Source organism: Aphelocoma coerulescens, chromosome 3 (genome assembly GCF_041296385.1).
Source record: "Aphelocoma coerulescens isolate FSJ_1873_10779 chromosome 3, UR_Acoe_1.0, whole genome shotgun sequence".
Classification (NCBI taxonomy): domain Eukaryota; kingdom Metazoa; phylum Chordata; class Aves; order Passeriformes; family Corvidae; genus Aphelocoma; species Aphelocoma coerulescens.
This window is the reverse complement of record NC_091016.1, coordinates 56,055,785-56,083,262: the sequence shown is the minus strand read 5'-3', so window position 1 is coordinate 56,083,262 and position 27,478 is coordinate 56,055,785. Positions and strand designations below refer to the sequence as shown.

The 27,478-nt window shown below is 37.4% G+C and overlaps 1 protein-coding gene across 6 annotated transcripts in view; it reads right to left on the bottom strand.

The window, feature by feature from the left end:
* CHRM3 (cholinergic receptor muscarinic 3) overlaps nt 1-27,478 on the bottom strand; it is a 265,817-nt gene that overhangs the window by 102,535 nt on the left and 135,804 nt on the right. For 5 of the 6 annotated variants that reach the window (XM_069010354.1, XM_069010352.1, XM_069010353.1 and 2 more), the window contains one exon: nt 20,589-20,693. In XM_069010354.1, the coding sequence (XP_068866455.1) occupies nt 20,589-20,693 (105 nt within the window). Of the gene's footprint in view, nt 1-20,588; nt 20,694-27,478 lie in introns of those variants that run through there. The other variant, XM_069010357.1, reaches the window with a different exon arrangement.

Genomic DNA, 27,478 nt, shown 5'->3' with positions numbered 1-27,478 from the left:
TCATGAGTTAAGTTTGGACTTTCTTTTTGTCCATATAAAGCAATACATGTTCAGTTTCAATGAAATAAGCTTTCATTATAAACATAAGTATTACCTGAGAAACCTACCATAGATTAGTATCTTTATTGCACGTACTCACTTGTTTAATCGTGTCCTGAACTTTCTAGGCAGAGGGAAAGATGAATTTTCTACACTAGGTAAGATGAATTATTATAAAAAATAGAAAATTTGGGACTGTCGATTATAACGTTGATTCCTCTCCCCCTGTGCTTTGTTTTAGGACCCTTCCCACAACCAAAAAGAAAAAAAAAAAAGTAACAATATAAAATTAATGACCAAAACCAAAAGCAAGAGTAGTAAGAGGTAATACTAATTGTAAGCTCTGAACTGATTAAGAAAACACTGGTTATTATAACTAAGGAAGATCTACTGTAAATGTCTCATGGAACATCCTATAAAGTAGTTTCAACATGTTGTCTATGACATGCAAAATCTGGGAAAATACAACTTTGTGTCTTGAAACACTTTCTGATGGTGAGTTCTGCAGGCACATCACATAATTTTGTAAAGACCACTTTCTTTTTAATATTTCTATGTTTTTAATCAAGAGCAGATTTGGAATGGTATCTAAGGGACAGAAACAGGCTGGATTCTTGCACAAGTGTGGATCCAGCAAAATAATGATGTACCAGCCCCATCCTGCAGGAGTATGTTTCGAACATTGTGCTCATGCCCCGTGCCTTGCTGACACTCACTACAGACACCTGAAGCTGCTTGGTGGTGTTTCTCATCCCAGAGTTGTTTGCTGCCTCCTGATTCCTGATGCTTTCTAGTTAAAAATAAAATAATGAAGTAACTTAGATGTGTTTATATAATATCAGCACACAGTAAGTCCTAACAAACAAAATCAACCAAAAATAAAAAATGTGCTCCAAAACCAATATTTAGGCCAAGCTTACCCTTCATCAAAGTTCAGCAAAACAATGGCTTAGTTTTTGGGTTTTTTAAGTTTAAAAATGTTGCTATATGAATACATCTGGGTTATTGAATTTTTAATTTGTAATTTGAGATGGGAGAGCAGGAAAGATAAGTAGAAAGAAGATTATTTTACATATCAGTTTTGTTTTGAGACCACAGTTTTCCCTTATTTTCACCCAGGGAGAAATATACAAGTGCTTTATTCCCATTTAATGAGAGTAAAGGGGTTAATATGTTCCTCTGAAACTGAATTTATAAAGCAAAAGGTTATTTGGTATCAACATCTGTTGTATCAACAGAGGCAGAAGATAGGCTGTCTTGATGACACCTATCAAAAATGTGACTCTAGAGCTAAGCATCTCTGAGAATTCTTTAAAAATCCCCCAAAATCTCAAAGAATGAAAACAAAAGGCCAAATAAATCAAATATAGATCCTCTTCTAATTTGAAAAGGGCCATGCAAGAACTCTCCCTTATGCTGAAGCCAAGTTCAGCATATATTTTATTACTAAATTCTGCTTATATAATATCATAAGATTATGAGGAGAACTCACAGAGAATTTGCCCATGAGACTATTGTAAAGAAGTGCAAAGGCAGAGCTGCTTCCAAAAGGCACTGAGTGATGATGTAAAGTCACAATTGGTGCACACCAACCAGGTACCAAACTGCAGTCCTCATGAGCCAGACAGAGAAGCAACCAGCATGCACATATAGACCAAAAAGCAGGAAAATAAAAATCTCTGGAAGTGTGTAAGACCACAGAGCAACTTCCAGATGCAACACAATTCTGAATTGCGTCAGTGGGCGAAATGTTTTTGTCATTACTTCTTAGTTGATTAGCTGGAAAAATCAAGCCTCTGAAGCTTGAAAACTCCAGAAGAGCCATCTTTTATTCAATCTGGGCTTCCTGCAGAAAAATGTCAGATTTTCTGTACAGAGACAACAACACAGCTCACTTTTTGCAGTTCAAGGTTGAAGACCCTAGTTAAAAACGTATTCTGGGTGTGCTCAGAATGTAGATGTATTACACAAAAAATAAACATCAGGTTTTAGTACATCCCCTGGTCTCAGCTTTTCAGTGCCAAAGACAGCCTGTATGAAGCCTGCAAATATTCCCAAGGATTGAGGCACTGCAGAATAATCGGCATAATTCAAAATCAAATGTGGCCAATGTTAGTATGGTTTGGAGAGCACACTGCTTTAAATTCAAAGGGATCCAGTGTATTACCATACTAAAGACTCTTAAGGGATGTTTATTCATCTTGCACTTACCTTTAAGTGTAGCTATGAAGTTTGATATTAAGGAAGATATGCAGAAGCATTTTATTATCATTTTCAGTTCTAATGTCTAAGCTGTCTGATTCCATTTGGTCAAAAATCCATTGGCGAGATGGTGAGTGCACAAGCCACATAAAATCAATGCAAAGACCATTGCTGATGGTCCATTTCACATTCCCTGTTCAACTAAAACTTTAGAAGCTTTAATAGTTCCATAGGCATAGAGACATTAGTATGATGATCTGAAGGTTAATGACGTCTGTGGCAACGTGAAGCCCAAGGTCAGTTAACACATTGACTGCACAGCCTGTCTGAGAAGTTTGGTAGATATGGATGTAGGCTGCTAACTTGAACTGAACTCTCTAATTATCCCAGATCCAGCAATTCCAAGCGAGCTGTGAGGTGTTTATATGAGGCACATTATCTCGAGTGATTACACTGTAGCTACAGCCATCAGTTTATCACAGTCTGGTAGATAAATACTCCATGGCCTATTTTGAAAACAGACCAATATACATTTTGCAGGACTCTTTACGATGCTAATGTGTTCTTTTCACCTTGCTAACTGAAAGCTAAGAGGGAAAAAACTAGTATTTAAAATTTTAAATTTATCTTTGAGATGAAATAGACATAAGACAAAATATCTCTAAACTTCTAATGTTGCATAGCAGTTTCATTTTATCTGATCTTAATTTGCAGATTCTTAAAAATATCTTTTGCATTTAATACGTTGGCTTTTAAAATCATGGACTTGGCAATATTAGGTTAATGGTTGACCTGATGATCTTAAAAGCCTTTTCCAACCGAAACAATTCTGTGATCCTATATAATTATTATATCAATGCTCTGGGTTCTCCATACCTTAAGAATGAATGGTGTAGACCAAGAAATTTGGCAAAACAGAACCAGCTAATCTCTAAACAAAGATGAGACCTAAGGATTTCCTGCAAGGATGCTGTTTGGTTTTAGCAAACTGTCTTCGACTTGCACCTGTTGCATGTGGTACATTCATACTATCACTGTAGACACAGATGCATGTTGAAGATTTTTCTGCAATATAGAGTGCAGAAAGCAATAAAGAACATATTTAAGAGCTGGAAAATTAGGAAATATTGATGATATGGGCAAAATTTGATTGTGATTTTTTAGCCTAGATAAGAGACTGGAATTTTTATCTGACTATAATTTTTCTTTTTTTGCTCTTCACTAGGCTGACAGTTGTTATCCCTTTGAAAATATTTATCTCTGAGAAAGCACTGCAGTCCAATATTACAAGTATTGAGACTTTTTTTCCTTTAAAAGAAAAACCTTACCAGTTTCAGTTACTTCATAGTCCTTAATATGATGTCTCCAAAAGTCAGGAACAGCTGTTGCTAGTATTTTTTAGGTGTATGGTCTTGTCAATAGACAGGCTGCACTCATTCCTACAATTCTTTCTGTTTATTCATTGAACAATGCTGACTGTAATCATCAAAAAAATATTAGTTACTATTTACTGAGAGGGGCAGCCACTTGTTTCCAGCGCTGCCACCAAGGCTCTCACAATTGCTTTCATTCCTCCAAGGAGCTTCATACAAAGAGCACCACAGGGAATTATTGATTACAAGAACTTTGCTAGGAACAAAGGCTAAAACCAATACTAAATACCAGAGATCCAAAGAAGCTCTTGCAAATGTAAGCTGGCTTTAGGCACTTTGTAGTTCTGCAGTACCAGTAGATGCTGCCCCTTACTCTTCTCCTTCCAGACCTTACAGTGCTGCTGTCCCTCATGAGATGTGTTTGCATGTGGCAGAAGGGCAGAATTACTTTTCCCTCAATGAAAGATATGTCAAAAAAGTATTCACAGACAGAACTGCAGCAAAATGGTAACAGCAGCCAGATTTGCCAATTTTTTTACAGATAGAAATTCACAGTTTACTTTTATGAGATATTACACATTATTATAATTTTTACTTCTTTTATGGATTTTAAGGAAGAAAAAAGAAACCCCACAAAATTTATAAACATTTATTTTTCTAAATAATTGATAATAAATCAACAGCAAATAGAACTTTACTACAGAGAACTGAACAGTCACCTGCATGACAGAACTATTCATCAGGAACACAAAATATGCTGTGCTGGTTCAGATAAGTAGGCATCGAATTGGGCCTTTTTTTACTCTGAAAAACAAAACCAAACCCAGATATCTGCAAACTATGCTATTCCAGTTTGCAGCAAGGTGTCATTTAATTTCCTCAGTGGCTTTGTAGAGTCTAGATCTTAAGGCATCTTTTGAGTCTCATGTATAAGATACAACTACTCCAAAAATCTCACAATGGATACAACCTAAGTAATTATGCGTTCATCTGAAATCCCACACAGAAGCCTCAGAAACCAAGCTTTGTCTTGGAATTTGGCATATATAATAAATCTACTCCTGCTACCAACAGATACCTATGCTGTCCCATATTCTTTCTTTCCATTCTTTCCCATTGATGGCTATTGCCATTCAACTTTGAAAATGCCATTCCCTAACAAATTACAATAAAAGCAGTGGAACACAGGCTTAAGGAAAAATTAAATAGTGACTGGCAGTAAACCAGAGAGATTGTCCAAGAAATCAAAAGGATATGGAAGAGATGTGAATCTTATTTTTTTTTCCCTAACAGCAAATGTCACTGCCATTTTAAATCAAGGACTTATTTATACTTGCCTGTTTATACTAACTGTCCCAGCTGCCCACCACATGGAGATCTAGTTCCCACTAAAGTTTTCCTCACTGCATATATTTCAGACCTTCAAAGGCATTAAAGCAGCAAATTCCTGAAGAGGTTGGTGACAGAAAGGAGAACCCAAGGCCTCCTTGTTCATGTGGGCCAAGAAGAAATGTAAATGCTCATTGCTAAGAGACAAAAAGTGGATGGGATAGCAGGAACCAGGTTTGAGGAGGAAACCAACTCTCTCTGAGGATGACTTTTTTTAAATGGAGTAAAATGTGTATCAAACATAGAATTTATGATCGCGTTTTCTTAATCTCTGTAAAATCAGGAAGAGATTACATTGTCCAGAGTGTGAGATCATAGATGCTTTCAGCACCTCCTTATACTACATAGGGAGAAATCAAGATAGTTCCCCACCTTCTTCTGTACTCCTCCAAAGTCAGCCTGTCTTTGGGTCAGTCCTTGGCTCAGCTACTTTGATTCCATGCTGGCATAATGTATTATTTAGGGAAAAAAGAACTGTCCTAGTCATGGATCAGAACGTCTTCAAACATCATTTAACTGTTATCTAAACCAGATTTAAATCACACAGGAAATTAATCTGGAAAGAAAAGTGTGTGTGATAGGCTAATCTAAACACTGGTGTAACTAGTTTAAACTGTGGTTAAATAGAGATATGCTCTTTTGGAAACTGTCTTCTTGTTCCTGGAACAGCTCTGCATGCATAGAAAGATATAGAATCCAGCTTTTCAAATAGCTCTGTACATATTAAAAAGAAAGAAAAATCTGCAAGAAAAAATGTCAGAGGCACACATCTTCATAGTCACGTGAATTAGAACTTCAGGAAAACAGTGGTTAGAGTATTACAGGTATCTCAACCTAACAAAAATAAAAAAATCTGTCTTCCAGATTTTGCTAAAAACCCATCCGCTATTTTTACTCTTTTTTGACCCCATCTCACATAGAGAATGCAAGTTAGGATAAGTTACTGTGTATAAGGTTTAAAAAAAGTAAAGCTGGGTCCTAATTTGGGAATAAGAGAGCAATGATTTTATTAACTATATTTCTCTGTGGCTGACAGAACCGAAAAGATGGAAAATAAGGCAGAAAACCTGGGCCACACCAGGTTATCAAGATTCCTCACAGCAGTACACAGACACAGTGTCTCATTTGAGAGGGTTTTGATTTGTAGTGAGCACATGATAATTCATTTAGCATGTCTACATTAATGTGATAAGAGAAAAAAAGTAGCAACAGGAACAGAAAAGTTAAGAAATGCAGCCAGTGTTTTTCTCTAGAGTAATAGGAAGAGCTGTGCTTTAAATGGGCATAACAATACAGTTTCAAAACTTTATCTTCTGCCCATATCTGAAAATTTTTGAAGAAACTGAAGGGTGTGGTCTCAGAACCTTGCCAATTAGGAGGATTTGTCACATTACATACGTGCAGTAACTTTGATCTATGAAGAAAGTCTGAAAATGGCTCACACAGAAAGGCACTTTTTAGATACTGGTTCGTTCTCAAGGGATGTGAAGCCAGAATTAGCAGGTTTTCTTATGTGAAAGGTGACCTTGCTCCAACAGAAACAGCAAGAATAGAACTGATATACATGTAAAATAGCCCTTGTTTATTTCTTTGTTTTTACAAATATTATGTATCTTCATCTCATCAAAGGTTAAAATCTTATGGAAGACGGGCTCCTAACAGCTGAGTGGCAGCATAATTTATAGTATATCAGAGATTTTTCCCAGACATTAAGAAATCTTGAGTAGGGTGGAGGTTTCTGATCCCTGTCCATGTGTGAAAATCAAACAATTTTCTCCTTCATTCAAAGTCTGTCCCTCCTGAATGCTTATGAGCAGCAAATGACTTCAGTGACAGTTACCTATTTGCTCACCACTTTCCTGAAGCTCTTCCAAAGCTTCCACTGTGACAAATTAACTTATCCCCATTCAGACTGGCTAGGAGGTGACAGAGAGGGTGACAGAATCTTTGTTTTTGAAGGAAAGCAATTTACTGGGGAAACATCACACAAAATAAAAACAGGAGTTCACTGGTACGTGGCATGCAAAAGTGACTAGGATACTGATTTATATTTCACCTGCACAAAAAAAAAAGTCACAAACACTAATGGCAGTATCACTTAATGGGCAGGTTGCTAAACGTGATTACATTTTGGCAATGCATTGTTCAGGCAGATCCATCTGCGAGTAATATTTCAAGTTGTCCTCTAGGGACTTGAGCTTTTTACAAACGTGATTTTATTTTGTTGTCATAACAAAAATTTCTATGGAGATACTGATTACATGGAAAGTAGAGTAAATTTTCCTAGAAATTAGCTAGAACATGAAGAATGAATTCCCACAGAGACAAAGGACAAGCACAATTTTGCCTGAACACTTTTTATTGTTCCTCATCAGTGTGAATGCTTCAGGTAACACCTTACACAATGGAACACAATGCTATGTGTGTTTCTTTGCATATGTGATAACTAATCAATCTGCATCCAAAAGATATTATAACATTGCTGTGTGGAGGACAGCATTAAAAGAGATGGAGAACAGCATCTAGCAAGCAATCAATATGTCCAGTATAAAACAAGAACCGATTTCTGTTTCCAAACCCTATTGGCTACTAGATAAGAGTGTGTATTTTGGTCCAAATTTTAAAAAGTTTCTAAATACCCCCTGATTAAGAGGTTTGAGTTATGTTCTACTGTTTTACAGGTTTTTTGTAACTGGAAATAGTTGATTTAAAAAAAAATCATACATTTAGAATGACCAGTCCTGACTGCAGACATTTGGAAGGACCCTGGGTGCAGTATTGTTACTGAAGATTTTTTCTAGTGGCTTTTGAAGACCATTACACTAGAATTCACTTTTCAGCTATTAAAATGGAATAATGAAATCATAGTGACATTAAACAGCTGTACTTTTGTGCAATTTTTGTGCTACAGCAACCTTATTCCTTGTATTACGTCAGCTTGCCCTAAGTCATGCTTTGAACAGACCACACATCTATAGTTGATTTTATAGAATTTTTTTCCTTGCAACGCTGACCTATCTTAAATCTTTAGCCTCCTCTAAAATCATACTGAAGCTTAGACCACACCCACTCCAGCACAGCCCTCTGTGGAGGGCTACACCTAGCAGCAGATACAGGCATCTGCACCTGTGAATAAGAGTGCTGTGCTCACTGTCAGACAGCGGTGTTCTCAAGTCCTTGCTACCAAGATCCCATCTGAGCTGGCAGTGTCCAACAGTCTATCCATGGTTCCTATCTAGCCATTATCAGAAGCTGCAGATTAAAGTCTCCTGTGCTATTTTGAGATTAACAGTATCATATAAATGTTCTGCTTCCTTGGTCTAGTAAGTTGGTGAGAGATGCGTATAAGCCCATTCAGTCACTGTCAGCTGGAAAAACATGCTTTTCCAAGAGATGTGTTTGCACTTATACAAAGATTGATTTGCCTTGGGATTTTTCTGATGAAAAATAGATACAGTGGACTATCCTGACCACCCCACTTTTTATACTTCTGCACAGAGGTGAGAAACCAAATAATGCACAGCTTTTCCCAGTGCAATACTGTTGCTGCTGCTTCTCAGCTCCCTGTAAATGGGGCAGAAAAATCCTGGGTTCATGTCCCTCCCACTGGCACAAAGTTCAGAAATCATGTGCTTCTCCTCTCTGACCCAATCCTCACTTACAACTGAGTTTAATATTCTGGGTCAGGAAACTGTCATAAATACATAGTTGCACTCAAAAAAAGAAATCTTGTTGAAAATTTAAGTTCCTTTAGACACTTTCAGAGTGAAAAACTAAATAGAATTTTAAAACAAAAAAAAGATGAAAAAACATTTCATATCGCTGATTATGTTAAATTTTAAAAGTAAGTTTTTGATTATGAAAATAAAAAAATTAAAATATGTGCTATTACATTGAACCATGCATTTCAAGAAAAAAGATGTTTTCATTAATGTTAGGTTTATACGGTATTACTATATTTGAAAAAAAAAGTACTGCTTTTATATCTAAAACTTTGAATACAAAGTCCAACCTTTTTAAATCAGTAAGTAATAACAAGAACACTTGCCTGCTTTTCTGTATTTCCATTATCATTTGCTTATTCAAGCCTCATTCAATGGAATGACAGAATACCACAGTTTTTAAACTTTTAGTTATGAGAGCAAAGGTAAAAAAAAAAAAACCAAGTACATGTATACATAAATAGGTAAAGAAAGGAATCCCTTTTGATTAATTTTCAGAGAACTTTCTACGTCTGATATATAAAAAAGATATTTCCCTACATTTTGGGATCTTTATACCATAAACTGAACTAGAAAATCAAAGATGTATTATTTATTTATGCAAAAAGTGTCCTAAATGAAAAAGGACTGAGAAAGAAGAAAAAAACCAAGAATAGTTTGTGTTTTTCTCAAATACCGGATTCCTGATCCTCTAGTTCCCTGCACTGAAATAATGGAAGCTCCTAACTACGTCGTGGAGATACATTCAGTTTGTATAAAATTCTTTAAAGCAATGATTTAGAGGGATTTTTAGCCAGAGAAAGTATCTTTGAGATCTAATCACTAAGGTAGAAAAATCTGGACTCCCTGGAAGCAGGGGCTCAAATTCTGGCTGGCTCATCTCATCCTTTCATCTTTCAAAGGTAGATTAAATTCCATGTAGCTTAGCATATAGGGGTTCTCCACAGGACTTTAAAAAGATGAAGTCCTATCTCCTCTAAGTGTTGTTAAATATAACATCTTTTCTCTTTTTTCCCCCTTTAGAAATAAATCCTAGAACTTGAAATCATTTTTCTAAATACATTTCTCTTTTACAGATGGCTCCCTGCCTTCCTGTCTTGAGGGTCGAAAGCTTTATTTCCTTGATTCTTTATTTTAGTGTAACAAACCCTCTTCTATAGAATTGTTCTATGCCACAGGCAGCACTAAAGGAATACAAGCATTTCTTCCCAGTTCAAGATGTGCTCTTTTAATTTCTTTTAATTGTAAAAAGCTAATCAAACACACTGAAAACACTGAAATAAAATTTAAAACTCTCTTTAAAGAGAGGAGGAAACCTCAGCAAATATCCCAATAACTATTGACTGTCTCCTACAAGTCCCATGGGGTACTGAGAAACAATCTGAGGAAATTAATGACAGTGGCTACTACAGTTTGAGCTGAAATTTTTAGAGCTAAAACTGTTGATACATATACAAGCATCAGTGATTGTACATGTGTGCACTAGGGACCTAATTTAAGCATTTAATGACAACTAATGCATTACACAACCTTATATATTTTGATAGATACTTGGTACAGTTTGCCCCAAAGGCTTCTTCAGAAATTACAAAGGACCAAAAAATTGCTAATAGAACCCGTGATAATGCAAAATATCTTGACAAGAGAGAAAGTGGGATGTGTGGATTCATAGTCCTTAGGTTTTTGATTTCCAAATTAAATAAAAAGAGTAATAAGAAAATTAATTTGTCTGTACTTTAAGTCTTTCTTAATGCTGACTGGGGTTTAGGCATATAATCCAAAGAGTCCCCAAAAAGAAAGATGCCTAAAGAAAATGGATAATAATGATTGGACAATCTTGGCTGCTGTTTGGGGAAAAAGGAATCCTAGGAGTGGATGCATGGGAGGAGAGTAGAAATGCAGTTCATCAAAGAGGCACTGGGTTGCACAAATAAGACCAGAAACTTAAGAGTCTATATCCTCACCCCAAGAAGCCATAGGCAATACTTTGGTATACAATGCAACCTATTTTCTGTTGAGAGAGAAATAAAATATAGTATATTACAGCCAATCTTGGTGTTCCCACGTGAAAAAAAGAAGACTGACATGAAACACTTGTTGTTTCTTTCCTCAGGGTCCTTTCAGTACACGTAACTCTTATTAACCATGCAATGTCTGCTAATATTTCAGAAGGGAAGAAGATACACTTTTAAAATTATTCAGAGCAACACAGCCTGAAGATCTGGATCAGTACTTTTGAAGACACACATTATTACAAATGTCACCAACAAATTTTGTGTCAAAACGCTGCTTCTCAAGCTTTGTTTTACAAGTTGCTCGAGCTGGTAAATGCCAGCCAAAGAGCAGCCCAGTACATGTTTGTCAGCCCTCTCAAGCCTCCAGCTGTTCAAATCCCTTTGCACAATCCCACCAGGGCTGCAAGAACCTTAGATTAAGTGCCAGTGCCTGAAGTGCACCTTAAAATCAGGAACAAGGCTGAGAAGTTCTCCCTTGCAAACTGTGTTGCCTGCAGCTCTGTAACCCAGAGATTGCATAGGGAGTGGTCCACAATTACACAGAAGACTCTGAGACCCTGGTCTTCAGAAAAATGATGTAGAAGTCACAGAGCAGTGGAAAAATCCCAGAACCACAGAAGTGTTAGGGTTGGAAGGGACCTTCGGAGATCATCTAGTCCCATGCCACTGCCGTGGCAGGGTCATCCAGAGGGGGTTACACAGGAATGCACCCAGGTTGCTGTTCAGTGTCTCCAGAGAGGGAGAATCCACGCCTTCCCTGGGAGGTCGAGTGCTCTGCCACCCTCAGTGTAAAAAAGCTCTGAGGCAAATGCTAAAAAGTGAGCACAAAGAAAAACTGAAACAAATCTTGAAAATGCTTTGGCAGACTGCCATTTATACATAGAAGCAGAGAACATTTGGGTTACCAAGTCCGAGTTCTTGTCACCTTGCTGCAGAAAGCCCTGCCCTCCAGTGAACGAGTTCTCTCTTGATCTTTCCCAAGTGCTGCAAAACCTTGTCTTGGGCATATTCTGGGCCACTGTGTGACATTGCAAATTTGTTGTGCTGTTCTTGAAAATACTTTTCACTTGGCTTTAGGTGAATCAAATAAGACAAGCACCAAAGCAACAACAACAATTCTTTCAACTAATTAAATGAATCATTTAATTGATTAATTCTGAGAAAGGTTTCAGATTGAAGAATCATCATGAATCAACTTTTTTACACCTAGAACGCAATCATTCCTAAGTTCTGCTCCTTAGAGTCAGTCTGTCAACATGGTCAACCTGTCAATATAAATTAATATAAGGCATGGAATATCCACAACTAAAAAAAATGTAAAGGCACTCTGTTAATTTCTTCTTTTCTATCAATCATTAGGGTAAGCTTTACAAAGTCCTCCAACAAAGTAGTTACAGTGAATGTGAGTCTAAGTCTTCTCTCATGCACAGTCTACCAGTGCATGTCTAAGTCAGCACTTGCTTAATTTGTTCTCAAACAATGAGCTTCAGTCATAGTCACCTACTCAAAACCCTCACTAAACAGATATTTTAAAACATTTTGAACATTGAGGAATCTTTTGTTTTGTTTTGGTTTTTGTTGCTTTTTGGGTTTTTTTGTTTGTTTTGGTTTGGTTTTTTTGTTTCTGTTTTTTTTTTGTTTGTTTTTTCCTATGCAAACAATTTTATTAATTTATATTTAAATCAATACAGGAATAGATGCTGAGAGTCACTCTACCTTAGGGTATGATCATTTCTTCAAGAGGGTCCCAACGAAATTCAGGCATTTCTTCAGAAGATATGCACTGGCCTGAAAGCATAAGCTTTGTAATTCCCCCAGCACCAGGCAAATCAGCAGTGACCATCTGGCTAGAGCTGACTGTGAACCTTGCAACACAAGTGATGCACTGTGCCCAAGAACAGAGTATAAATCTCAGTTTTATAATGATGTCTACAATGGAAAAAAGCTTGAAAAATCCCAGGGAAACAGTACAAATGCAGCTTCTTTGACTGGACCTTTTCCTTTCTTCTTGCATTCTGTGCTTCAAAGCAACATTGATTACTAACTGCAGCTGGACTGACACCTCCAATATGATATCTGCTAATATTTATATTTTGATAGCAGCCACCAACACATCACACACAATGCATCCCCCATAAATCTTGTAGGATGAATAAGAAAACAACAAAGAGATGGTAGCAGCTATGCAAAATGTAGTACATTTTACATTACACATTTAGGTAACAACACATCCTGAAGTATATCTGACTTTAATACTGCAATACTTCATTTTCAGTTGCTCACCACAGTGTTCAAAATGATAAAAAAACGAGTATGATTTGAGGGGGTATTTAAAGACAGTGCTATAAAATCAGGAGACATAATATGACAGGCACAGATATGAGATGAGAGCAGTCATTCAGAAAAATGTAACTAGAAAAACAGCCAGGCATGTGTTCTCCTAGGTACAGAAGACCAATATATTTTGTTATAAAAATTGTAATAAATTATATACATATTTATATAAATATTTTGTTATAAAAGTTTTGGACATTTTGGAATTAAAATATTTTCCTTTCCACATTAACTGACCATTTGAAAGTTGACTTTAGTTTAAATTACAGTGAAACAACAGATTCAGTGGACTTGCAACTTTGTTCGCCTATGACTCATATTCTGAATAAAACATGTCAATCTACTGCCTTGCTGTCATTCAGAGCATGGCTGGGTGGCAGTGCATATGAAGACAGAGTGCATGATTAAGTGCACAACTAGTCAAGTGGACAAATTTGCAAATTCAAAACAAATCCTCACTTCAAAGTTCTTCATTAAAGGCATTCCTGTTACCTCACTGCTTCGGCTATGCACCTCTATGACAACAATATAAACATTTCAGTGAAATCCTAAGGTTGTATCACTATGATAACGACTGTAAATTCCTCCCTAAGTCCTTGCACATGAAGGTTTACAAGGAGAACTTGACTGTCACCTTGTGCAGCATGGGTCTGGAGAGGAGCAGGCAATGCAAGGGGAACACAGCTGCAATGAGAGCTGGGAAAAGGGACAAAGGGACTGCTGCCTTCCCACCCCATGTTTCCAGTGTTTGCTGTCAACCTAAATTTCTCCAAGGACTCTTGTTTCTTTGTTATCAGCCCTTAAAGTAGGACATGAGCCATCTTAGCCTGCCAAGTTTATTGGAGATTCAAACATACATCTACCTACAGAAATATGGACCCCATTGCACAAAAGTCTCTGACTTTTAATAAGGAACTAGCTTTTTATTCTGCCTACCACAAACCATCCCAACCAGAGAGCTAAACTAAATACATGGTGATATATGCATCTTAAATGCATCTTAAACTTATTAAAATAATAAAAATATACATTTATTAAAATATAAAATTATTATCTATTAACCTTAAAGTTGGTCAAAATGGATAGGAGACAAGAAAGGGAAAAAAAAAATGATGGTGAAGTTTAACTGCCTAATGAAAATTATTTTTTAGTATCTTTCATAGAATAAAGTGTTGGAAGGGACCGTTGCTGAGTCTCATCCAATCTGGTCTTGACGACTTCTAGGGATGTGGCATGCACAGTTTCACTGGGCAATATGCTCCAGTGTTTCACTACCCTCATTGTAAAAAAGATTCTTCCTTATATGTAGTCTGAATCTACCCACTTTCAGTTTAAAACCATTAACCCTTGTCCTATCACAAGGCCCCAATAAAAAGTCTATCCCCATCTTTCTTGTATGACCCTTATAAGTCACGAAAGGCTGCAACAATGTCTCCCTGGAGTTTTCTCCAGGAACAAACCAAACTCTCTCACCCTTTCCACACAGTAAAGGTGCTACAGCCCTCTGATTATTTTCAGGTTCATGTCTTCCCTGTACTGAGGTTTGCAGAGCTGGACACGCCACTCCAGGTGGGGTCTCACCAGAGTGGAAGAGAAGAGCAAAATCTCCTCCCTTGCCCTGCTGGCCACGCTGCTTTGGATGCAGCCCAGGATATGGTTGGCTCTCTAGGATGCAAGAGGGCCACATCCAGCTTTTCATCCACCAGTATGCCCAATTTTGGAGAAAGTTAAAAACAATACAGAAAAACTCCTACTTGCCACAGTACAGTAATGTTGGTATTTCATTAGAGTTCACTGCCTCTATTGTTTAACCACCTGGCAACCATTTACAGTAGGAACAAAAGCTGGTTTTGAAATGCAAACAAATAATATTAGAGGGAAAAAATCCTGTAAAGCAGAAAGGAAAAATTAATATTTCCTTAGTATATACAATGAAGCTGTAACCTTATTTAAATGTTAATGAAAAAGCTTAGAAATTTTACTGAAGATTTTTTTTTCTTTAGACTTTTGTAACTTAGTTTCTTTACTTTTTTCATAAAACTTCAAGGTTCTGCATCAATAGAAAACATGTCTAAGCTTTGACATCTTGCACTACTTTTTTCCCTCAAGGTTTACCTAGTCTGCTTGGAACTCTCAGGTCAACAAAGCCTTTATTCAATCCAGCATTAGTTTTGATTACGATTGCTTTTTGAAAGCACTAAAAGAAAAAAGCAAACATTTTATAAATTAGGGAAAAATATGTGCCTGGCCCCTTTCTTTTTTATATATTTCAATAGTGTTAATATCTAGCTGCAAACAATTATTTTCCCATGTAAAAATAGTTTTAATAACTTGAAATTAAGTTATATGAAACAAAAAGCACATTTTAGACTTAAATATGGATTAATTTGAAGTTAATGGCTGTTTTAAAGTTGACTCTAAAGTGGAAATAAGTTTTGTGTATAGGATTAGCCTGCTTTTATTATACAACCTATTTCAGCTCCTGTAAGCTTGTATGTGCTTAGACTATCTCTACAGAAACCCATATTGCAAAGCTGTCAGTATTAGAGGAGCTTGGCAGTACAGATTTACTGCCCTCCTTGCTCTTAGGAATGATAGCTTGATTAAGTTCAGCCTGTAAAGTCTTGTCACGGGGTGAAAAAGGAAGGTAGAATAAATCACTCTTACAATTAGATAGTCCGCTAAGGTTTTTCAATAGTTTCCTAGTCATCCTCTCCTTGAAGACATATTATCTTCATATCATATCAGGCTCCCTTGCCTCCAAGTTATCTTTATAGAGTAGGGAGACTAATGGATTCTGTTGCTTGTGATGCAGTCCCTGCTCAACAGTTACCCCTGGAAGCACCCTGGAAAGAGCAAGCAGCATATTTTGGATGAGCAGACTATAAAATACTCCTACAGAAGAAAGCTTCAGCCCCCACCATTGTTTTGATACAGAACTTCAGGCTGAATTGAGAGACTCGGTTCCAGTACAAGTCAGACAAAGTTGAACACGCGTGACACAGCAGTGGTGATCTCCTGTCACAGCCTGATGCTCAGAGCGTTAGTCACTCCTAAGAAAGCACTGAGAAATGAAGGAAGGAAGGCAGGCAAATAGAACTGTAGTGATCTACTGAACACTAGGGCTTGGAACACAAGATGGGAAAGAATTACTCCTGTTGCAATGAAAACACTTTTAATTATATATATTCCATGAAAAATAAACTATTAGAGCGAGAATAAAATACTTCCAATTAATGGAAGTAATGTAATGTTCAAACTTAAATGAAGTATTTTTCTCGAGGGTTTTGTTGTACTATTTTATTTAGCTTAATGTAATTTAAATTATAAACAGGATGGTTTTGTAAGCCCCCAGAGAAATGAACTTTATTTATAATGTATTTCCTTTGAAGTGATTATGGAAATCATGCTCTTCCTGAAGTCTGTATTTCACATACCACCTACAGTTGCAAACTAGTCAGTCCTCACAAGTTAAACATGATCTGTCTGGTGAAGTGCACTACAAGAAAACCTGAGATTTTTTTTAAATGCCAGAGGAAATAAAAATTTGTAGTTCTGCAAACTAATAGTCTTCCTTTCAAAAAAATTTATTGAAAGATCTTTGTTGATAAACATTATGTTTTTTCAGAGGGAATGGAACTCAGCCATAATCACTTCACTTGAGTTTTTAATGCACATAATGAAAAAATAATTGTTTATACTATACCCTAGAGAGAGTTTCAGCTGGGAAAATTTATATTCTGTATAAATATTTCCATCTTTAATTTAAATCAAAAATCCTTAAAAATTTAATTTGAGTATAAACAGCAGATTTTCTTTCAGGAGGCAAATTACAAATTCCTAATTTGTATCACCTTTTTTTCTTCCAAGTAATTAAAATTATCTATTTACAAATAAATAAGCAGCTATGAATGAATAAGTGGAACCCCAGTCTATGTGCTCTCCTCACCATCAATAGCTACTGCATTGGGTTGGTTAAATAACTAGAGACAAAGAGGAAATTGTTTCTAGAAAATTAATTTTGGCCATTAATCATCTTTATAAAGCATAATAGTACCTTACCCTCTTGGATGAGCCATTAGCTTAACATGCCAGCACAGACATACAAGAGTCTAAGCTGTGATGCTTCTGCTGAAATAATGTCACACCACATCACTTCAAAGGGAACAGGCAAGTAAGCACTGTAATATTTGTCTGACTCTGCAGCTGCTTACAGCATGATCTCATGGCAGCCACAGTCACAGATTACATATGCTTTGAAATGACCCTTCCTTTTGTTAAACCTGCTTTTCTGCTCTAACCTACTACCAAAGCCAATAAATAAATATAGAAATAAATTAAAATACAAGTATTTATTAGTCTTGGATTAAGAGCTTGAATAATTTTTCAAGGGATAATATATAGGAGCAAATGTTTCTTTGTAACTACTCTATAAAACTCTGGCATTACATTTCTGATTGAGTTGGTAGATTTTATCAACATCACAAAGTTTCAGGCAGACATTTCAATCCATTAAAATATTTACATCAAATTTATGACTATATGAACAAATATGAATTAATTTTTACAAATTGTTTTTTTAAAAATAATCTTTCTCCATATACTACTGTACAAACCTTTTAAGAAAAGACTTTACCTCTGGCCCTTCTTAGATAAGACATTATCCAGTTCACCCTTGAAAGTGACACCAATTGTGTTAGAAATTGCACTTGATTTTAGAGATCCAAGATGTACCACAACCTTTGCAAACATCTATACTTTGCTAAAAGCTACTCAAGCACAAGTATTACTTGCATTACATGACAAATGCACATCACAGTGACCATTATCCTTGCATTTGAGGTGAGATTTTAAGATTCTGGCAGCCCAGTCTAGCTAATGTACCTGTGCTAAGCAAGATAATGCTGTTCCTCTTGATGAATATAACATGTTCACAACAACTGACAAATTTCATTTAGTGTTCTGCACATTTGTGGGTAATAAAGAACATTATGTTACTATTTCTTTAGAGATATAATCCCTTAAGAGGTAGCATGACAGTGTAGTGTAGATCTAAAGTAAACCATTGGTTTATTTGCAGGAATGGCTTTGTTGCCATTAATTTATTATCAAGAAAAAAACCTAAACAACAGATATTAATCTCTGGCTTTTCTGAAAATGGATTATATGGGTTGGTGGTTTAACCCTTCATTTTTTGCTTACTGTTTCTCCATGGTCACATTGGAGTCTAAGTGACAAATATTGCGTGTCTATACAGGTTGAGAAATGTGGACACTAACAAAATGTACAGAAGTTAAGTATATAAATTTAGGTATTTTCTTTATTATTTTCCTTTCACACTAAAACTGAGCACAGTTCCAGTTCTTTTCGGGTATCCTGAAATTCAGCATCAATTATAAAATTTTCTGCAAAGGAATAGTTGTGCCACTGATACCTACAAAAAAAGACATTCTCCCATTCTGCTCAGACTCGATACCCTCTCCGGCATAATAAATGTCTTTTGGGATTGCTTTCCTACCCATCCATTAGGGACCGAGGCTGGAGAGCCGGCCAGAGTAACGACACGCACACTGATACAACTTGAGCATCGTTCTCCCTTTATTGTTTACCTATACAAGCTCATATCTACTTTGCAAAGATTCACACTCAGTCCCTCTAGATGGCCTCTAATCAGCGCGGGAGATGACCAGTGTATTGCTTTGCCAAGGACTTTCAGGGCTGTCTGCAGCCAGGTGTTATCCAGGCTTGCCTGCAGCCAGGTGCTTTCCAGGCTTGCTTCCAGCCTGTTCAGGGGATTTTCCTCAGCAACCCTGGGTTGTCCAGTCTTTCCAGGGGTATCATACGCCCCTGTTCCACAAGGAATCCCTCTACACCCATCAGTTTCAATTGGGAAAGACTTTGGATACTCACAACAGAAACGAATCTCTTCTCCCTTCTGGAGCTGGCAACCCATTTATGAATTATGATAACTTAAATTTAATTTTAACCACCAAACCATAAAAAATATGTTTTCAGTATTTATTAATAGAAAAACTGCCATCTTAGGGGAAGAAAAAAAAAAAAAAAAGAAAATAACGTAAGAATCCCAAACCACAACCTTTCACTTTTTGCAAAGTATCTGAAAACCATCTAATCAAATCTGGAATATAGTCAACACAACATGAAAGTCAGCTCTGTGTGTAATAGCGTGTAATACATCTTGTCATAATTTCAGGATACAAAAGCAGGGATAAGCATTGTTCCAGGATTCATCTGAGACACCTGCTGTTAAAACTGAAGCAATAAAAAATTCAGCCAGTACACTCTGAAAATGCTTTACTGAGATGACTTACTTAGAAACCTTCTCCAGACAGAACTGAGTGACTGAATCTCAAGATGCTCCAGAAACAATCACAATAAACTGTCAGTGTCACAGTCCCAAAAGAGAATGTGAGGAGAGCTGTTTGTTATGTGAAGAGACTGTGTCAGCACGTGTAAATACAGGCCACCTAAACCTCTGCTACACATCCAAGTTTACAGTTCATTTCCACAAAATTGGAAATGCAAACCAAGGTGGAGCTTTTACAGTGTAAGGAATATAAAAGAAACACCAATTATAATGTAGACATAAACTCTGCAGCTTACCTATTCATGTGAATTATTTTAAGTGCCACTGCAACTGAGACATAAAACAGCTTAGCATACAAGGGAGAAAACAGTCAAAAGACAATAAATGCTGGCAATTTAATCAGAACAATTTAGTCCTTTGCCTAGGTCTGCTAGCTCAGAGGGAGGTGACTTGTTGAAATTAAATGCAGCTAGCTTATCAAAACAAAAAGGAAAAATACACTTTTCAAGAAACTGAATCTAAATTGTTGGATTCACACCTCTTTTATAGCAAAACTGAATTATTCTGCAGGGAAATCCTGGAGATAGAATATTGGCTACATTTTATATTTTGTCTGAAACTTGAAGATTTGTGCAGAAGCTCAAGATGATCAACAGAAATAGCTTGAAGACATCTTTCTTCTGAATACTAATGCCATGATACTCCTACTCTTCTTATAGACAACCATAGAGGTTTGTGCATGCAAACCTGTTCAGCCTATCTCTTTCCTGGCTAGCTGTTATTCTGCTAGCTGTGTGGCTGTAACAACAAGAAGCTCAAGGTTTACCAGCTGCTTCAGAATTTATTCAATTTCTCTGCTGGGTTTTGTGCCTATGCTGAAATTTTCACCGCTGCAGCTGCTACTAAAGTTAGCTCAGGTACGCCTATAGGAATGATGGGCATCACACTGTTGCCAGCTCCCACAACTACTTAAAATAGATGTGGCAAGAAGACCATGCACATTGTGACAGATGACAGTCTACTTTTGTGCTTCTATTGACAAGAAAGGGCCTTAATGTAGTCCAATAATTCCAAAAGACCCTGACTCCACAAAGTGAGCGCTGTTGCCAAAAATCAGCTGTGTCCCAATATGTTGAATACTGTCAAAGATATGGTGTGGATAGATACAGGGTTTTTTGAATTTTACCTACATGGTCCAGTGAGGATCATCAGAGCAGCTAGTTGGATCAGACACTGTAATTCTGTGAACTCCTCTTTTGGAAACAAAACTGGTACTGTGTCAGCATGTAGGCTGTGAACAAAACAAAAGATGGAACAATTATTAAAATAGATTATAGAAACATGGGGAAAATGCAGACATAAAAGCCAAAAGGCCTCATTTGTGCAAGACAAGACAAAAGCTTTAAATACTTTTTATTGCCAAATTATACTGGTTTTTCTTTTTTTTTTAATCTGAGAGACCTAGGTGAAAATAGAACAACTCAAGCATGTATTTATCACACAGAGATCTGGAGCAGTGATAAAAACATGGTACTGACAAGCCTTTGGGCTGCTCACACCTACATCCTACTGTGTGTGATCACAGTATTTTCAGGTGATTTTTTTCAAACCTGGTGGCCAAACTGTATTGAAGATAACAGTTTCTCCAATATAGTACAAGCAGTCATAGAATCATAGAATATGAGGTTGGACCTTTCCTGGCAAAATCACAGTCTTGACAAGATAGCCCAGCAAACAGTCCAGCCGAATGTTAAAAGTGTTCAGTGTTGGGGGATCTACCATTTCCTGGGGTGTTTATTATTATAAGCCTGCAGCTGAATCAGCAGGCAAACTTGTGTAGCTTGTCAGTCACAAGTTTGGAAATGGGCACCTCCAGCAGAGAGGGAGATGGGATGCTGAGCCCATTCAAACCAAGGAGAAGGTTGACACAAAGGCAGAATTAAGAACTGGGGTTTCCTTTTCTTCCAAATTATGCAGTCTTTCATGCTAACCAATTTATAAAGTTGGTCTGGAATGTTATTTTTCATGTAAAAAGTGTAACAGAGGAAGCAAAAATATTAATAGTTAAAACCTAAACAAAACACTTTTCTCTGCAGAAGTTGTAAATTTCTGAAGTCAGAAGTGTAGGAGAAAGATTAACAGCTGACCACCATGTTCCATTTCATTACATATAATTAGGGCCAAATAGAACCATGTGCCATTATTCCACTTATTGCATGCCATTGCAGCCTAAGGCTTCCAGACCCCTTTGAATAACTTAAAACACAGAAGAGTGAATCTGAATCAAGATATTTCACAGGTTTTCACAGTGTCTCATACTGTACCAGAACACCAAGGGATTTTACTCCCAGGTGTTGTAAGAAGGAGACAACAGACCAGAGAGGGAATATATTTGCTATGCTGCATGTTCCATTTCTCAGGAAAAAAGCCCAAAACAACACCAAAACCCAAGAGCAACAGCAAGGCTGAGGCTATTAACAAAGCTGAGACTATATTGCAGTTAATTTTCAGAAGGGAAGAAAATACACATTTACTACCCACGTACATTGCTGCATGCCAGCCCAGCACTTGTAACACACTTCTGATATCCTTTTAACCATGAAGGTCTCTCCCTCCTCTGGTAAAACACTCTCCTGGATGACACCTGTTCCCTTCACTAACCCTGCACAGTCAAGAAGTGCAATGAGTCAGAGTGGAAGCCAATATGAACAGCCCCTTAAACCAAACAAACACAAGAGAGGCCATATTTGAATGAATGAACAGAAAGGAAGCAAATCAGATTAAATATGGCCAGAATTTGTATTATTTGCCTTGCAAGCAGTGCAAAGCAATTCTTAGCTGGAGATGTCAGTGTGGCATACCTTTTCAAGAACAGGCTTTGAGACTGACCCTCTCAGGCCAGGATCTATGTTTAGATGAGAGACTGTCACACCGAACTCACTTCCTGAAACATTTCTTTCTCTAGGCATTTCTCAGCCAGCCATTGCACCGCTACAACGCTGTGTTCCCACCACTGCTCCCAGACTGACAGTGCACAGGAAGAGCAAAACAAGGAAGCGCGTCTGCAGCAAGGGTCATGTGCCAAAGAAGGCAAAATTCTCAGAAAGAGGCAAAGAGCAGCCAGGGAGATCATGTGCATCAGTAACTCCCTCCCACCTGGAAAGGGTTTTCACTCTGTAAAGTGACACAGAAGCTCTGTAAGGATCTCATGGAGCCTTTGGTGGTAAAGCTAGATCTTTTGGCTCAGGATGGATGGTTGCAGTCTTTTCAAGACAGCAACTCTGATTTTAGTATTTCATTCCAGCGATGCAGCAGTGAATCTACACACTAATAATTCACCCACGTAGAGACACTACAATTTGCACAGTATGTACCAATTTTTGTTTGATTGAGGTCCCTAGAGGTCCTTAGTGGAATGCTTACATAGTGTCAACAACATTAAACAACAATGTGAATTACACTTGAAAAAACTTGAAAGTTTAAAAATTAATTGACCCTTTTTTTATTCAGAAAGTATAAAAGTTGAAAAATATTTCTCATTTACATTATCAATGCAGAAAAGTAATTTTAAAAACTCTGCTACATGATCAAAGTCAGTGTTAAATAACTTTCAAACTTTTAAGCCTGCAAAACAACTGAAAATAGAAGCCTTTTTTAGTTAGTAAAGCCTCCTTTTAGTTGAGGAATTGAAGTTTCTGGCAATTAAAACTGGAATTTTAATAACTGCCGTCTTATCGAGTTATTATGCTTTTAGTTAGAAAAAAACTAATTTATTATTAAATTAGCTTTTCAAGCTAATCTCAATTTAAAAAAAAAAAATTCTTCCCTGTAATTTTCTACTTTATTTTAGTTTTATACCATTACCACCAAGAATCCAGTTTTACCCTCCTAATAACGCAGGTTGTGACTCAGAGCTTTGGAATTCATTGCCTTAATTTACAATAAACTAAGTCTTCTCAAATAAGCTTGTGCTGTTTGTATATTCATCTATAAAGCTAATAAACTCAACTCTTTATGAATAATAACCAAAGGCAGTTGACAATTCAGCTTGTGCAGAACATTAAGCTCCAGTTGAACAACACTGTCAACAAACCCCCCAAAACCCCATTCCAGCTACCGGCATGAACCCTGGACCTTAAATTTAAGCCATCATCAGCCGCCTCTAACCTCCTTTACCATGTCTGCCCTAGAAAATTTAATTCGAGGGGTGCTTCTAGGCATTGGCACTCAATCTCTGCCACAAAACTGTGAGAGTGGTCCTAGCAGGGTTTTCACTTGGGTGTGGTTTGGGAGGCAACACAGCCAAGGAATCTGAGTTAGGCCCTGCACACATAGACACGCTATGAAGAAGAGAGGACTGGAGAGAGGACTGGAATTTGTGGCAGCACAAATACAGCTGTGATTCCAATACCTTCCAAAAAAAAGTTGTGGTCTGGACAGGCAGGCACTCGATATTCCAGGTACAGAACTGAAAATCACATTTGATGAGTTGCATGATTCCTTTCCTATATTCATGAGAATATTTAAAACAAGAAGAGACCCTGGGTGCTGCCTTTAGATTTTTATTTATTTTTGATAAAATCTCACTTGAGACTAGAGTGTCAGAAAGACCTTTAAAGAAGAGAACTACTTCTGTGGAAAGCAAAACTATGGATACAGTAATTTCTATCCTGTTTACTTGAGAAGACAAATTTGCAGGCATTGGCTCTACACTGAGAAAATTAGTTCCTGAGTTTCACCAAGTAGGTTCCTCTCTATGAAAAATAAAATTCACAGACTGGTAAAACTTTATACATAATAAGGTATTTCACATTGAGTGTGTATCAAGAGAGATAAAGGTGATCTCATGTGTTGGGATCTTTTAAATGAATTATGTGCAATTTTTGTCTTGCTGTCAGGACTAAAAAAGGTCTCAAAAATTTGACTTAAATATTTTTATTTTGTTGTTGAAATAATCTATTAAAAACCAACACTCCTACACATCACATTTATCAACCTCAAAAATGCCTAAAGAGGTACCTAAATAGATAAAAGGCATCTTAATAGTTGAACAAACATAAATAATAATGAATATGATCCTGATAAAAAAAAAAAAAATCAGAAAAAAAGGCAAGTTCTATTTCCAAAGGCCTTTAAAAGGCAGAAAATACTTTGATTTGTAAGCTTCAGACATAAAAAAGACTGTAAGCTGGAAGAAGCATCTCTGCCTTGCACTTCTTTCAGTGGATCTCATTAGAAAGACATTAGGATCATTCTGGACCAAGACAATATAAAAGATGGATGGTAAGAGATTGCAACTGCAATGTTTGTACACTTGAAAAGTGCCTCCCCACTGATATGACAGAAAAATGTGAAAAATGTAGATCAAAACAGAATTTCTTTACTGGGACAAATATATTACCACTCCAGTTCATCCAACTTGCTCTACTTTTGTTTATTTGGGATGACTAAAACCAAACTTTTATGCTCCTTTCATTCAGTTTTACAGAGGTAAAAACTAATGATTAATATCCTGAATTAAGGGAATGTTCCTGGTGAAGACATGTCAATTCATAGTACTGTCTTAGCCAACTCTGTTTCAGCTGCTGGAGAACTAGAAGCCTTCATTTTGTTTTGCAGTTCTGAGGAGTATGGTAAAACAAAATCCAAACATTTCAGGTATGATTTTAGTTTGGTAGTCTCATAGCTCAAAAATAGTTCAGTCACATTTGTTTCACTCTAGAATAGGGACTTCAGTGTTTTATTGACAAAGCTGAGTGCCTATCATGGAAATACTCAGGACTGCTCAGCATAAAACCCGCAACATCAACTCAGTTCAGTTCACATACAAAGCATCTCAGAAGTGCACTACAGTGTCTGAATAATCAGTAGAACAAGCAGCTAGGAAAAAAGGAAAACATCAGAAAAAGAACACTAGAAGAGTACTTCAATCTAATTGCTCTATTACTTATGTTTTCTACACATCTGGCATATAACCACAAAAGCTTTTTAAAATTTGCGAAGTGACTAGACTCTCTCTTAGATTGTTATTCCCTCAGGTGCTTACTGATACCTGACTACTAGTGTCTCTGACAAAGATTATTATTTTACACTGAAATTTTTTAAATGTCATGTATAATTTTATATGACACTAAAAGATAATAATGGTTAAACAGACCAAAACAGGAAGCTCACTATTTGGTATACAGTATCAGCATTAGTGATTTAGGAAGTAGTCCCACTTAACTTTTGATATCTTTGCAGTTACAGGCATCTACCCATGAGCTGCACAGGCTGCACAGTCAACACAAGAAAAGCTACCACACCAAAGAACCATTCAACAGAGCTGATGTGTTTTAGTTGTTGGCCCTAGGATGAGATGAAGTAAGCTTTATGAGTGTCCTATGTTCGCCATCCATTACACAGCACATCTAAATCTGTTTTGATTAATGCCTTCCTGAGTGTTCATTTCTCATGATCACATATTGGTATCCTTAATAACTGTTTTTAAAAATTCCTTCCATCCACTGTTTATTCTATAAATACTCTGATCCATCTAGCCACTTATAGTGAGACTAGGCTCCACTATATGCATGGGAGAAAAACATTCCCTTTCTCATGGAAGACAGCCTTATCTGAAAAAGATGTCCAGAGCAAATATACTGCTCCATTTCTTTCACACAGAGTTTCACTTTAGCAGTTACCCAAAAGTTTCAAGGTATTAATGACCCTCGTATTGATAGCCTTTTCTCCACCCATCTCTGCAACTAATAAGCCCCCCTACAGTGTTTTTTACTGTAACTGATTAGTCGAAACAGAAAAAAAAAGTCTCATGAAACATTAGACTTTTCAGCATTTGAGGAAATATTTGGGTGTGACTTATGTACACAAGATACATGTCTGGTGTGTTAAATCTGAGAAAGTGGGAAAGCCTAAGTAAAATTTTGAATTATCATGAGGCAGCTGATTGTGCAGTGAGTAATATGCTGCTTTATCAGTTGGAAGCAGATGGACTTTCCTGAAAAGGGATTGTAAGTCTTTTAAGGGAAATGTGCAGCTTGTTAACCGGGATACCCAGGTAGGAAATATCCCATAACTTGGGCTTTCCTAACTACGCCTGCCAGGCAGTACAGGAAAATCCAAGTAATCATTACATTCATTTTAAACTCCATTTTGTAGCAAGGATACACAAAACTTCTTTATTTTGTATCCTTGATACAAAATACTACCCAACAAAAGTCTTACTGAAACATCTGATGAGAATTATGACATTAATGATGGTTATGAGCACAGAGAAGAGATAAGTTGTTGGCAAGAGGTGCAATAATCTCCAACACCCACCTACTAAATCCACCCTTTTACATCCACAGTGCAGCCAACAGCCTGGCATGGGGTCACCTTGCCCACCTCCAGCCTCAACTGCAGCTCTTGTAGAGCAGGTGCCTTCCCCTCCCTGGGGGCAGGACCCTGGGATACTGTGACAGAGGTGTCCCTGCCATCTGGGGATGTCCCTCCCCATCCTGGGGCTATTCCCAGGCACCCAGAGGGTCCCTGAGAAGGTTAGGAAGATAATCCTGCATGCCCCAGGGACAGCAGCAAACATTGCAGCACTGACACATCCTGTGGTGTGAATGCCACTTGAAACACGGAAATAAAATCAGCTAAGAAGCCTTGGATTCACCTCTGCTCTGGGCTTCCCAGTCCATGCTGCAGGACTTTCTGTGAAGAGAGGCAGAGGATGCCCCATGCCAGGTGCAACCTGTTCCAGCTGGCTGCAAGGGTACGGATGAGTTCTGCAGCTGCACTGGCAGTGCTCTGTGGGATGCGTGGCCCATGGAGAGCCCAGGCAGGTTCATCCTGAAGGCAGCCTGTGAATGCCTCAGGCTGGAATAGGGAGCAGCATGAGAAAGGAGAGGCAGAGAGGAGCCTGACCACAACCCCTGTCCCTGTCCCCCTGTGCCTGGAAGAGCAAAAACCAAGAGAAAGGTTCACTGTGGGAAAGCAGTCCTTACCCGCTATGGGAGAACATTTTAAGTATGCTTTGGGACTGTAACATGCCTTTGCTCATGTCTGAAAACCTGTTAACCTCTTAAGATC